Here is a 15,702-nt window from a genome sequence, read left to right as displayed (position 1 = left end):
CAGACCATTATCGCAGAGGAGCAGTCTGTCACTCTGACGTGTGTGTGTGTGTGTGTGTGACGCAGGACAGGAGTACCCAGAGTTCCCTGGGGTAGATAAGAGGGAGGGGGCGGGGCCTCTGATGTGGAGCAGTTATGAGGGTGAGAGAGAAGGGGTAAAGTGCACTGTGATTGGGTGAGAGACGTGGGCCCTGCCGTGACGGCTCAGCTGTCCAATGGCTGGAGCCCGTCAGGCAGCAGGAGGGTTGACGGGGACCAGCAGCTGATGGGGGGGGGTGTACTGTAAACCAAGCTGCTCTGAAGAGGGGCAGGCCACTGCAGGCATGTAGATACGTAGATTTAGAACAGTTACTAACTGCATATACAAATACATGTGTTAAATTTAGACAGCAGCAGCAACTCAACACCACAGCAGGAAGTTAAAACAAGGAGAGGGACTGGAAATAAAAAAACACAAAACCTGTGTGTGTGTGTGTGTGTGTGTTTGATTGAGTGTGTCTGTGTGTGTGTGTGTGTGTGTGTGTGTGTGTGTGTGTGTGTGTGTGTGTGTGTGTGTGTGTGTGTGTGTGTGTGCTGACCAGAGAGTAGGGAAGCAGCTGGGCATCCCCGACCAGTCTAAAGTCTAAAGTCAGATTCTCACCTAAAAATACTTTTCCGTTTCTCCTCCTGGGCACGGTTCCTCCAGCTGCACCTGTGGCCTTCTGCAGTCACACACACACACACACACACACACACACACACGAGACACAAGACAGAAGATTCGTGAAGATCTCAACCTAACATCACAACATTACATACACAGGCAAACCTGAAATCTATTTCTCACACATGAGACAAACCTGAGATTAGACATGATCAGGCATAGGATCAGGCTTAGGATCAGGCATAGTGATCACCATCACCACCGTCTAAACCAGACCTGGGCAAAGTGCGGCCCAAGGGCTATTTGCGGCCCGTTGGCTGTCCCTGTGCGGCCCGCGGAGGTCAATTGTAAATTAGGAATCAAATATAATATGTAAATACCTGTACTTATTATACGGCTCTTCAGAATGTTCCAAAACGTTCCGTTGATTTGAATGGGCCATCCCAACGTTAGCAGGACTGTAATTTCTTTATATTCACTGCTGCGAAAAATGTATGACTGCTGTCATTGGCAACGGGTTTTGTGCTTCTAATTCACATCTTTCATATCAATCCGCAACGCAAGTAGTCCGGTCATTTAACGTAACTGAAAGTCATTGAAACTTGAAGTCAGAAGGTGGGTTGCTTCGCATTTGCGTGAGGAACTAAACGGCAACAAAATCATTAAAAAGAGGTATTTTGGAGAAATGTCTTCTATTGTTTTGGCAAGTAACCGTATAATAAGCGGGATATTTTTTTTATTTCCGTAGGCCTACATTCGTGCGTGTGGGCGTGCCTGCGACCATTTGCGCTGATAAAAATGTATATTACTATTAATTTGTATACTTATACTATTGCATTGCATTGCAAGCTTGCTCTCGTCTGTGTGTGCCATGTGTATTGATCGTCTGGGAACACCTTTAATACTGCAAAAACATGCTCATTTTCAAAATCGTTTTGGTGAATGTTGATTAAATGTTGATTAAATAATGTTGGCGTTTTTACTATGCCTGCATCAACTTTTTTTGATAGCCTAAATGTAACATCTACTCTTACCAGTAGCAGTTAATCAAAACCATACAATGTAATGTTTTTTATGAAGAGATATAACTTATATTGAGCAGAATTGAGTTCAGCCTATTGGTCCGGCCCTCCACAACAGCCCCTTGGGGAAATTAATTGCCCACCCCTGGTCTAAACTCTTACACAGTGTGTGAAAGACCTTCCCACCCTGCAGTGATAGTGACAGCCCTAGATCCATGATCACAGAGAGGCAGTACAGCCAGACCCATTTCACACGGCCCAGCACCACGGCCCAGTACAGCCAGACCCATTTCACACGGCCCAGCACCACGGCTCAGTACAGCCAGACCCATTTCACACGGCCCAGCACCACGGCCCAGTACAACCAGACCCATTTAACACGGCCCAGTACAGCCAGACCCATTTCAGTCCAAAGATGTCTGACTGATTCACTGGTTCTGGAGGCGGACACACAGAAGCACTAAATAGCTGGACACAGCTCAGGCCACACACACCACCACCACACACACTGCCACACACACCAGCACCACACACACTACCACACACACACACACACCACCACCACACACACTGCCATACACACCAGCACCACACACACTACCACACACACACACACACCACCACACACACACACACACACACCACCACAGACTACAGATAAACCTCCTGCATAGCACACTAATACATGGATTGACCTCTGACACAAACTAAGACACCATGGCAATGATGACTTCACATCCTTTGTGTGTGTGTGTGTGTGTGTGTGTGTGTGTGTGTGTGTGTGTGTGTGTGTATGTGTGTGTGTTTGTGTGTGTGAGTGCGTGAGTGTGTGAGTGCTTACCTCCTTGACTGTGCGTTTGAGGAGACTGTAAAGACTATCCTCTGTGTGTGTGTGTGTGTGTGTGTGTGTGTGTGTGTGTGTGTGTGTGTGTGTGTGTGTGTGTGTGTGTGTGTGTGTGTGTGTGTGCGTGTGCGTGTGAGGGTGAATGTGTGTGTGTGTGTGTGTGTGTGTGCTTACCTCCTTGACCGTGCGTTTGAGATGCATGTAAACACTCTGTCCAGTCTTGCGGTAATGCCTCTCCACGTGTTCTCTGCCAAAGCCCAGGAATGTGTTCAGACACACATACAGGCCTCCCTCCGACTCCTGCACACACACACACACATACACACACAGTACACAAAATCAGTTATTTAGGAAACAACACCTGATATATATTTACTGCATGACATATCTTCATAACACAACATCACTACTCACGTTCATAACACAACATCACTACTACTCACATTCATAACACAACATCACTACTGTTGTAATGTAGACACTACAGATATTGGTAGGTTTCACATACTAGGCCATATCAATTGATCTCTACCCTTAGTCTCAGACACACCAGAGGGCAATTAGTCTTGATTCTTGGTCTTCGTCTACAGCCACGTCAAGATGATTGTAGTCGGGCCTATTAGCATTTAGATAGCCAAGGTCAGCTAGAACTGGCATTCACACATCCCCACACCTTACAACCCCCCCCCGACGAACACCTGTGGGTAATCTTTTATACCATTGTTTGGTATGATGGTACCAAAACGAAGACAGCAACAAAAGACGGCGGAAGACAACGATGAAGAGTATTCTCAACAACTTGTAAATGTACTGTCTCTTAAATTATGTTTTCTTTATTCTTCAGTTCTGTGTTTTGTTTGTTTACTCATCTCTCGTTTCAGACACCTCACTCCCTGCCCTTGTGTGTGCCCCGCCTTTGGTGATTGTCTGCCCCGCCTTGATTGTCTGCACCTGTTCCTCATTACCTATTGTATTTAGTCCGTGTGTATCTCGCTGCATGTTCGTCTTTGTTTTTTCCCTGTGTCTCTAGCGTTCCAGCGCTTTTTCTGTGTGTGTTGTTTTACTAGTGTTGCCAACCTCTGCCTGTTTAACGGAACCCGCTTTTGCCTCCTCCCTTTTGGATTATCTGCCTGGTCTTCAGACGCCTGCCCGTGTACCGAACACCGGTCTGACCCACACCGAACCATGTCATTGCTTTCTCCTTGTTGGAATGTTTGTCTACTGGACTGTCTACCCGTGTACCGAACCCTGTTAGTAAAGGTTATTGTTTGATCCAAATCACGTGCGATTGAGTCCTGCTCACAACATCCCCCCTTTTCACAATAAATTGAACCAAGAAAACAACTTTGGCATTTCATCAAAGTTTTGCAAGGAACAACACTCTTTCTCTACTCACATTCATAACACATCACTAGGCACATTCATAACACAACATCACTACTCACATTCATAACACAACATCCCTACTCACATTCATAACACAACAATCACTACTCACATTCGTAACACAGCAATCACTACTCACATTCATAACACAACAATCACTATCCACATTCATAACACAACATCACTACTCAAATTCATAACACAACATCACTATCCACAGTCATAACACAACAATCACTACTCACATTCATAACACAACATCCCTACTCACATTCATAACACAACAATCACTACTCACATTCATAGCATAACATCCCTAGTCACATTCATAACACAACATCACTATCAACATTCATAACACAACATCACTATCCACAGTCATAACACAACAATCACTACTCACATTCATAACACAACAATCACTACTCACATTCATAACACAACAATCACTACTCACATGCATAACACAACATTACTACTCACATTCATAACACAACATCAGTACCTACATCACAGTTATTCACTACACATATTTATTATAACCCAAGCAATTACACATCCTAAAAATGTAACATCTGAGTAATTATGAAACAATTCAAACACAGAGTTAATATAATATGATATTAGACATTCAGAGTTTGCACAGCAACTGTTGTTACACAGGACAAATTAATGTCAGCATTGATACACTTCAACTTAAAGTCAGCAGTGATACACTAAGATAAAGTCAGCATTAATACACTTCAAGTTAAAGTCAGAATGAATACATTTCACACTTGAAGTAAATTGTCAAACAAGTTCTTTGGGTTGATGTGTATGTGACATTATTTGGTTTCTGTGACAACCAGGGTAAACATATCTTGGAAGGATATGCACGACGAGGAGGAATTTGGGGGCTGCATTCTGCTGGTTTATGCGGAGCTGCAATATGGCGGCAGCGGATGATGACAGACAGGTAATCATAAATATCATACATCGTCTGCTTTTGAATGATCTTTCGTGATCTGAAGGTAAGGAAAGCTGCTTTACTATAAAGGCACTAAAGTATGACGATGTTTTTGACAGACCTACATTCAGCTCTGTTACCTTATCTGACACCTGTGGAGAGGGACACAGACGGACCTTCTCGGGCCTGCGAGTCTATGGTGTAAGTGGACTTGATAAAACTCAACAAGCACAACAACATGCCGACCTTACACTCAAAGAATACCATAAATACGCAGAACTTTTTCCCTCAGACAGTGCAGGCCTATTTCTCAGGAATTAGGCTAGTGGCTCTAGAAGAGTTTTCAATGTCATGGATCGAGACATGAAGTCCACTTTGGACTACACGCTCGCCCTGAGTCTGAGCGGGGCAGGCCTCAAACAGCTTTTGACAAACCTTAGAGTGGTGTGGAGTGACACACGAGCTTTCACAGCGCGCGGGTAAAAATAAACCTCCTTACTGAGACATGACGGGATCCAAACAGCTGAGTCACCTTTTAAATTGTTTCAGCTGAGAAATTATGGCTCAAGCACGTCAATGTTTTTATTTAGCCACAAATACGAAAACCAAAGCTAAGTTTTACTTGTATGGGCCAAATAATTCAATAGATTTGGTGGACACTCTCTTGACCTGGATTTTTATAGGTCATTTAGCCGACGGCGAGTCAAGCAGACCGCTCCTGGAACAGCAGCCTGAGCAGCGTGCGCTGAGAACCGTGTACTTTTTGTAGGTTACAGTAAGATACTGTCAGTGCTACTTGAATCCAACAAGTAGGAAAATGTCATATAATATCTGATGATATTATAACTTTGAACTGGGAAACACTGTTGCATGCCAACCACCACTGATAGTTTGTCTATAGACAAGGTCTCGAAAGTCTACAAGTAGCCAGACAGTAACAAAACTGCAGCCTTCGTAACAAATAAACAAGATAGCAGAAGCCTACCTAAATTACAATTTTACTGTACACGCAGATGATGACATTGAATTCCAATACATTATTTTCAGCAGCCGTTCGTAAACACCACTGACAAAGGAAATCCCATAGTGGAAGACACTATGTCAACATCTTATTCGTGCAAGACGTCAACATCATATTTATTTATTTATCTATTTACACATGTGGATTTTCGCCCAAGTTCACGCCAACAGTGACTACGCCAGCCCCGACAACCTCTCCCGAAAACAGCGCAGCACTTCAGTGGTGCGCGACAGACTCAATGCTCGGACAGACGCGTGTCAACACCACAACCACTCATGGCGTAACGACACACAGGATACTTACAGGAGAATCGTAGGAAAAGGCACATTCACTCTTGAACACTCTGTCTCCTGTTCTTGGCACTCTGATGGTGGGCATGTACGGGACCAGGAGTTCTCCCAGATCTGTAGCCATCTTCGCATTCCTGTTTGTCGCTCCACAGTGCTGCGAGAGTTAGCCGCGCAGACTGTCAGTACAGAGAGGAGTCGGTGCTATTTTTAAAACATACAGCTCCGACATTCCTCTAGGATCAGGGGGATATGACGATCAAAACATAAGGGAGGGGACTGCAAACACACAAAGGAGGATGTCGGGGAGAGACCCTAATGTTTTGTCATTTTCTGGGGCGCCAATTGGAGGTGATTTCACCCTGGCGCAATAGCGTACAGTGCGGCCATTGGCTTCTCATCCAACGGGCGCTCGATAGAAACAGAGGAGCCGCATAAATTAGCGCCGTTTCCTAGTTCGCGCAACCCCACGCTTCGTCTCAAAACACCCCGCTATCTTGTCAGGAACCGACAATCAGCGAATTTCTCGAATAGTGAGACTATGGCGTTCCGTTACTCTCGCTCCCGAGTAGCGAGCTAGCCAGGAAGAAAGCGCAGCGAAAGAGATGTCAGGTTTGATGCAACTGCTGGACCCAATACACCGCACGACCCCAGGAGTAGACGACAACTTTACTGGCTAACAGAATCCAAACATAATTAGAAAACAGTAGGCATGTCTTATGCTGATAGTGGACAGATAATATACAAGCATGGCTAAACTAAGGCATTAACAGCATAGCACGCACGGACGAAAATGTGGTCGGCCCCCCACTGATGGTGTGTCATCTGTAGTCCGCTCTCGGACAACCATCATCTGTAGTTTAACTTGGCGTGGATATTAAGAAAGTAACATCAAATGTTAGCAATTCCTTTTTTCTAAATCATATCCTTGGCATAGAATTTAAAATATCGGCCGTTAAACAAAAGTGATTGATGGTAGGCTAGTCTAGGTTACTACAATACTCTCAAGGTGAAAATGAACTTGGCCAAATAAAATCTTATGTTATGCACTGGCAACATCTTCAAGGTGCTAAGGGTTGGTGAAATAGAACGAGGTATAAATAAGTAAAGACATTTTTTTTTTTTTTAAAGCGAGTCACCCGTAAACCATTGAGCAAAAGCACAGCCGACTGCGAGCTCTACCACCAGTGGGCCTCTAGTGGTGCGCTGGCATTCTGCCATATTGGCAGTTACATATGCTAATTTAAGACATAAAATGATGGTAGCCTATAACTTATTGTATGCCAACAACATAAACAACAACAACACCCCCAAGTGGTTAACTGTCCCCAGCAACTACAACAAATTGTACATACTACATGCATCTTTTTCAAAGGGACATTCTCTGCAGCCTATCAGATGTCTCTTACAAATCCAGCTAACCACATGAACATAAAGTCTAGGGTATAGGCCAAGGCCCCCAAAATAGGGTCACCACTACCACTTGGGTATGGGGCACTAGGGTCACCACAACCACTTTGCTGAAAGCTATGTATCTCTGGAGTATATTTCTGCATGACAGCAACTTGGAACTGGTAGCTTTGTGATTTCACAGCCTCTTAAGAAAGACTTCAGACAATTTATTTCAGGCCTACTTTTAAAAAGTCACGAGGGGAATTCCACTGTTCCATATGTTTTTGGTGTACCTGTAAACCAAACACAAAGTTGATGGGCATCAGTCTCTATTTACGTTAGCCAGAAATGGCTAGAAAAGCTCATGTACCGTAGCGAGAATGTCATGCCCATCTTTGAGAATCTCAAATTGATTTGGACTAATTTGACACTCTGAAAAGGAAAACACTCCATGGCGTTGATCAAGTTCAACAATCAACAAAATTAGATGGCAAACTGCAGCAGTATGTCTGGTAATTCTTACAGGGTAGTAGAATAGAATAGAATAAACTTTATTTGTCATTGCGCATTAGATACACAATGAAATTTGCTTGTGCAACCACATAAAAAAAAACAATGCTTACATACACATACACCCTTCAACCACACTAAAGCATATTAAAGCATGCTTGCAACCCCACGCACTCACACATAAATATATTAAAAAACATAAATAGGGAGATCATCAAGACATATATGGCACAGAGTGAAAGTGCAGTTGTGCTGGGTGGAGGGTAGGAGGGTTGTGTGGTTATTTAGTTCTGTGATGGCCCTGGGGATGAAACTGTTCTGCAGTCTGGAGGTGTGGGCTGTAGTGGCCCGGTAGCGCCTGCCAGAGGGGAGGGTGAAGAGATGGTTTGCGGGGTGAGTCTCATCCTGCAAAATGCCACATGCCCGGCAGAGACAGTCTGTCCTAAAGATGTCCTAAAGATTAGTAGGCTAATAAAGTAAAATATTATTTTTAAAATCCATATATAATGGATTGACCAAGTAATTTTTCACCTTGAGAGCTTTCTAGTATAGTTATGAACTATGAACTGTTTAGCAGCTGATATTTTATATAGGCTGTGCTAAGGATATGATTTAGAAATTCCAGGAATTCTATGTTATTTTCATGCCAAGTTAAACTAAAGATGATGGTGGTCCGAGAGCGGACCAGAAGTGGCACACCACCAGTGGGGGTGCCGACCAAATCCACCGGTGGACCGATAGGCTGTATGCTATCCTATGTCTCTGTTATTCGCCCTCAGTGTACACGCAAGCCCCGCGTTATAATATTTCATTTTACCATTTATAATGGAGTTTTTTTTACCGCGACTGGTTTACATTTTCACAATTCCATTCTAGGCTTGTCTAACCTAACTGCTGACCATTAATTAAGTTTCATCCCAGCTAGGCTTCCGTCTTATGTGCCTGAATAGCGTTCTGCATGATTGTTATGTCCGTTTCCCAGGATCGTCTCCCCTCTGGCCTCCTCCAGCACTCCCTCGGGATGTGCTCATGCCACTGGTGCTGCTCTCTCGTGGGTGGTTTGGGCACTGCACCAGCAGATCCGAGAAAGAGGTCCGCTCAATCCAATCATAAACATTCGATTCGAAACCTCGAGACATTTCACCCGCTCATCTCGCTCAGTTACCTTTTGATTAGCTACTGTAGACAGTATGTTCTCCTATTTCAGTCATAAAAACCTCCTCGGCCCAGCGGAGTGGTGGTGAGTCTAAGATGTAAATCTAAAATGTAAATGTAAGATTAGTTCAAAATATGAGACAAGGAAGCATGGCATCACTTTTTATTCATATGCCAATGATACTATAGCCTCCCTGTCCAATGATACTATATCTATGCTATATCCTACCGGTCCAGTGATACTCTAGCCTACCTGTCCAATGATACTACAGCTTCCTTTATCCTACCTGTCCAGTGATACTCTACTAGCCTGGATACCAGACCGAACTTAGCCCCGCCCACAAATTTTTTGGTTGGGAAGTTCGGTCTGGCATTACTCCATTGAGGAGAAATTATCTGCGGCTCGAAATCGGCCGTACCAATCAAATTGTTAAGGCGGGCTTTATACGATGATGGACAGATGATCAACAGTAACGTAACCAACCACGTCACCAACACACGAGTTGAATTCGTTTTCAACAAACATGGCTGCCGCTGGAGAGCTGAAATGTATAGATTCGAGTCCATTTAGACATTGACAGTGCATTCATTTTGAAAGAGGAACAGAGAAACGCGATTAAGGCATTTGTCAATCTAAAAGATGTTTTTGCCTTCCTTCCTACGGGATCCGGTAAAAGTGTAATGTATCAGCTGCCCCTGGTCACATACTACGTTGTTCTGATTGGTTGTAGGTAACCAATTGAGCGAAGAGGCATTTTTTCTCCTGGTTCGGTTGAAACACGCCCCATAATCACAGCCCAATGGAGCGATATCAGACTCATATTCTGACTAGAATTATGAGTATGACATCGTCAGGCTAATACTCTACTCTACCTACTCTACTCTACTCTACCTACTCTGGTTAAACTAATTTGGTCAGTAAAGACGTTCATTTTAAAAAGGTTGTCACCGCGAATTTTAAAAGCGTCTTCCGTGAGTCTCTGCTCGCGTCTTCTTTATTCAAAGTTAAGTTGCGCGTGCTCTTCAGCACGCACTACGTCCTGTAGAGGGCGCTCCGACATTACATTTCATTCAATACATTTCATTCATTAAAAAGCTATGCTGAATTCCTAAGGTTACTAATAAATACATAACTAATTAATGTTTATTATTAGACAACTATTTATTAATTACTATTTATACACTATTACACAAAGATTACTATTACACAAATATTACTTTGTAAACCTTGGTTACACATGTGATAGTGTGTGACTGTTGTAGAGGTCCCATAAAAATCCCTAATGACAAATCCCAAAGAATTGCACCAACCGTGATGGCAGTAATGAAAATGGATTTAATTGAGCAGGAGTCCTTGTCAAGACCATGGGAATTGAATAATTATAATGAACAGTTATGTTTGTGTGGGTGTAATGCAAATTTGTAGGTAATTACATAAAACATTGAGTCAAATTCAGCACGCACTTCAGGCACTTCAGGTATTTCCTTCAGAAAATGATTCCACAGAAATTGAACCATGTTCTTCTGCTCTCTGGCACTGGTTGCATGGCTTTGCGCTCTGTCTTTTCTCTGGCTATTTCCTCTTTCTTTGCTTTCTTCTCTCTTTCCTTTTCCAGCTTCCTCTCCTTTGCCTGGATTTTCTCCAGTTGTTTGCTCATCTTTTTGTCCAGTTTCCTTCTCTCTGTCAATTGTGTATCCCTTAGTTTCTCCTCCTTTGTATATATTTTGGTTCTTTCATACTTTGTTCAATCTCTTGCTCTATCATGGCCTCAATTGGGTTTAGTATCATCTCTGTGTCACAGACCGCCTGAAGAGAAGACACCTGAAGAACACAAACACAGCAGATGTACAGATGGAAGCAATTAAGTGGGGAACGAGAAGGCAGCATCTAGTGTGACCGAATGTCTGGGTAGAGATGGTGTAAATGTTTGTTTATTTATTTACCTCAAACGGCAAAACAAAATGATTTATTTACCTCTTTTTCTGCCTGCACCTTCAGCTCTGTCAGTAGTTTGTGTTTCAGAGGGGCAACAACCAGGGCTCCTGATAACACCAAGTCCACCCTCTCAGTCGTCATCCTTTCAAAGTTCTCCAAGTCTTTATTCATTTGCTCTTTCAGCCTTTCAGCCACGGCATCATCATCATCATCGTTCTGCTTTTCCAGGAGTTCCTGAAGCGTATTGTTCTCGAATTCAAGTTTTGTTATTTTTTCTTTCTCCTGCTCCAATTCTTCCTTCTCGCTATTGATGCAAAAGAAGTTTAGGTCTTTCTGAAGCTGGCATTTGCATTGTTTGTCCCTTCTTGCTACTTCTATTCCTTTCAGTAGTGTTTCTTTCTTTTTACCCCATTCCTCCCGTTCGGCATTCAATACAGCCTCCATCTCTACTATTTCCTGCAGGAGGGACTGCATAGTTGCTTTCTTTGCCCGTTCATTCTGCCATGTCATTGAAAACTGCTTCCAATTGCACCCTTATTGCCTGACTCATCTCAAATATCACACTCTCACTCAGATGATCCATTTTGGATTGCACTGGAAAAACAGACAAGGTACAAAAAACATTCAGAATTGTTTCTAGGTATAACAAAGTTAAAACAATGGCCCTGTACAAGACATTAGTTTAAACATGAATTCAAAAAGCCTCTGTATTCACTGTGCATAAAATATAATTGAGGTCAGAGGTGGCTAAAACTAATGGCACATACACTATTTTCCTTTGTAGACTACTCAAGCCAAAGTTGTCACCTGAAATGCTCGATATCTGTGATCAAATCGCTTGTCTTACTTATTCGCCAGCTGTGATTCAAGTATATGACAAACAAACAATAACCTCACTTTTATAGACTTTGTGGAACGCTATGTCGTTGTCATAGAACATGACGGCACAATTGCCTTGTGTCACGTCATTACCTCACCGGCATGAGCCACTTCAGAATGCACGCTAATTATAAAATGAACAATAAATTAATAATTAAATTAATACGCACCGTCTAGCGGTCATCTGATAAAAATCGTACAAATCTCGTTCCCTTACAGTTTTTCTCCATTGCTTTGGCTCATTTCTTGAAACAGAAATGACATTCTCAAAGCTCTAAGTCATTTGGCAAAATAGCCTATATGGTTCAGCACAACTACATAGATCACCTTCAAAAGGTCATATCTCACCCAAAACAGTTAACTCAAGCTTCAAAACCAAATCATTTTCTCGTATAAATAGTCAGTGCCCCCAAAATGAAAAGTTCCTTCTCGATTGCTGTGGCTCATCTCTCTCGAAAAAAAAAGGACATTCTCAAAGCTTTAAATACATTTGCCAAAATAACCTAGATGGTTGAGCAAAACACCATGGCACACCTGCAAAAGGTCATATCTCTCCCAAAACAGACAACTCATCAGTCAAAACTAAATCCTTTTCTCATACAAATAGTCAGTGCCCCCAAAATGAAAAGTCCCTTTGGCATTGTTTAAACACTGCAGATCAAAATGTTTAGATGTTTTGTCAGTATGGCAGTGGACCATAGAAATATCCCTCATGTGCACATTTCAATCTTGGCTCAGTCCTTTGACACTGAATGGTTACTGCAGTAGATGCTTTCTTTCCAGAATGCTATGTGTATCAAACAGAAAAAAAGAATAATTCAAGAGTAGCCTACAAGGTTTCACATCACATATTGGAAATTGTTACAGTAATTGCCATACATTGTGGTTACAGTAACAGAAAATGTATACAGCACAATATACTGTCATACAATAAGCGCATTATTATGTATAGCCTACACTAACATCACATACAGTAAGAAAGTAAAGCAAAGCTGGAGTTTCACTAGTTGTTGTCCTCACTCTCCTGCTCATCCTTGCGCTCCTGTCTGTCTGGCCACAGATTTCATCGACATCACATCTGATGTTCTCCCTTGCTATGCAACGGGGGGGGGGGGGGGGGGGGGGGGGGGGGGGTCGGCGTGCATGCTGCAACCATCCCCATACACTGATCTGCTGTGACATCATATCATCACAAGCAGCATCCATTGCCTGGAGCAGGGACCTCTGGTTTAGAGCCCGATGCTCATAGACCCTCCACCTCCATGCAGAAAAAAACTCCTCGATAGGATTGAGGAATGGGGAGTAAGGTGATAAGAGCACCATCAGCATTCTTGGATGGGCAAAGAACCACGCCCTGATGAGCAGGCCACGGTGGAAGCTTACATTGTCCCACACAATGACAAATGTAGGCAAGTGAGGCCCTACCAAACCCCTCTCGTGTAGAGGAATAAGATCGGAGTGCAGGCGGTTCAAGAACACCAGGAGCTTCTGGGTATTGTATGGGCCAAGACTGGGAATGTGGGTGACTACACCATTCTCTGAAAGGACAGCACATGTTCATAAATTGTACTGAACTTGGTCAAGCTATAGATATTTGATGGAAGCATTTATACTCCTGGATAGGACCTGTCAGCTAACTAAACTTACTGTGTGATTGGTGATCGGATGTGTGAATCTCCCCCTTGATTAGTAAAGTTCTAGTTGCACCTGAAAATTAAGCCGATGATCCAAGAGATCCATATTACAGTATATACCATGATGTTTTTCATGGTATTATGTGCCTGAACGATTTTGACAGTGGAGTGAACTATTGGGCAGGTGATGATGTACACAAGGAAATTATGCCAACATGTTTTGCAGAGAACAACGACTTGACTGAGAAGCAACAGTCAGTTTAGACCAGCAAGATATATTCAATTGGTAATTGGGCTAACTGAAGGCAATTGAACCTAACCATTTCCAAAGATGTGCTAAATCATTTGAAATTTGTGCAAACTGTAGGCAATTGTACTTGTCATTTACAAGGATGTGCTAATACAGTTGCAATTTGATTAAAGGAATAAGAAATTAAAATCTGTTGTGAACAAGTGCACAGTGGTTTGGAGGTTTGCACATGTTGTTTTTGAGAATGTCATTTCTGTTTCGTGAAATGAGCCAAAGCAATGGAGAAAAACTGTAATGTCAGTTTGAGTTGAGACACCTCCCAGGATGCAGTTCAGATAATCTACAGTGAATGTCACAGGGAGTTATGACAGATGACAGATGAAATAAAAAAATATATATAAATGTAATTTCTGCGTCATTCCAATAATTTCGAGCATTTTTATAATCAAAATCGCTGAATTTGCGCATGTCCTGTTCAAACCGACAGGAGACAGCGAGACAGTTGAACGGTGAGGCAGTGCCTCACTTCAGATTGCGCAATCCCTCACAAACTGGGTTTAGCGCATGCGTGCGCATGCTTTGAATCTATCTAGTCTTGTTGATCTGTGATAAAACCGCATTGAAAAAGCACGGAGGTGAGGCACACAGTACCTCTGCCTCAATAAAGGGGGCGAGCCCACCTGTCGGGTTTATGCTGGTTCTGCCGTCCTCTACACTTGTATTTGACCCTGACTGCGAAAATGCAAGATTCAATTGCTAAGCTAAAACCTTTCTCAAAACTGGACTTTCAATCAAAACGTGAAGTGATCAATAATGGCCTGGGAGACCAATGCCGGGGCTAAAAGGTATGCTTCAAACGACGGGACAGAAGATAACTCGATCGACTTCTCACATTCAAAGCCAAATTGCTTTGAAAATGTTTGGAACGTACAGCGGCAGCTCCGTTTATTTCCCATTATTTCTCTTAGGATTGTTTATTTTTTATGTGAAGCCATTTAACATCACACAAGTGGTTGTGATCAATGAGAACCAAAGACTGCGTTTTATTGGTGAGCTGATTTTGAGAAATTAAACTTAAATTGGAGCTAAAGTTGTGTTTCCTGGTTGCTATTGTTATCAAGTTGCTAATCAAGTTAATAACCTTAAACGAGTTAATTGGAAGAGTTAAATGCATGAAATGATAGCTACATCTAGCTGATGTTATAATAATAATTCATTTAATTTGTAATGCACTCTTCATTCAGAAGAATCTCAGTTATAGTTTCCTCGATTTAACTCTTAAAATTATAATGGGAAAAGGTAGAAACCCTCAGGGTGCTTGTGCAACTTCGTATGAAAGAGTTCACATTCACAAGTTCATATTCATGAGTGCATATTCACATTAACACGAGTTCATCACAAACTAGCAGCTGGCAACTGTATAGTAGTCAATGTGCAAGCTGCCAATGGAATGGTGATTTAAGATACTCTATTGGGTTTATGTATTTGTAAATCTGACTCTGAAAGATGATACTATATCCTACCTGTCCAATGATACTATACCCTACCTGTCCAATGATACTGTTGTCTCCCTGTCCAATGATACTATAGCCTACCTGTCCAATGATACTAGATCCTACCTGTCCAATGATACTATAGCCTACCTGTCTAATGATACTAGATCTTACCTGTCCAATGATACTATACCCTACCTGTCCAATGATACTGTGGCCTCCCTGTCCAATGATACTATAGCCTACCTGTCCAATGATACTGTGGCCTCCCTGTCCAATGATACTATAGCCTACCTGTCCAATGA

At 42.5% G+C, this 15,702-nt stretch overlaps 1 protein-coding gene across 1 annotated transcript in view; it reads right to left on the bottom strand.

Moving 5' to 3' along the window:
• The window catches only part of usp13 (ubiquitin specific peptidase 13), a 29,337-nt gene extending 22,853 nt beyond the window's left edge, over positions 1 to 6,484 (bottom strand). The window contains exons 1-3 of the mRNA XM_031574209.2: positions 6,165 to 6,484; positions 2,683 to 2,808; positions 640 to 700 (exon numbers count right to left, since the gene is read on the bottom strand). Of these exons, the coding sequence (XP_031430069.1) occupies positions 640 to 700; positions 2,683 to 2,808; positions 6,165 to 6,275 (298 nt within the window). The 5' untranslated portion in view covers positions 6,276 to 6,484. The remainder of the gene's footprint in view (positions 1 to 639; positions 701 to 2,682; positions 2,809 to 6,164) is intronic.
• Between the last annotated feature and the right edge of the window lie 9,218 nt (positions 6,485 to 15,702).

Source organism: Clupea harengus, chromosome 10 (genome assembly GCF_900700415.2).
Source record: "Clupea harengus chromosome 10, Ch_v2.0.2, whole genome shotgun sequence".
Taxonomy (NCBI): Eukaryota; Metazoa; Chordata; class Actinopteri; order Clupeiformes; family Clupeidae; genus Clupea; species Clupea harengus.
The sequence above is the reverse complement of the archived record's forward strand: the minus strand, read 5'-3'. Positions and strand labels throughout refer to the sequence as shown.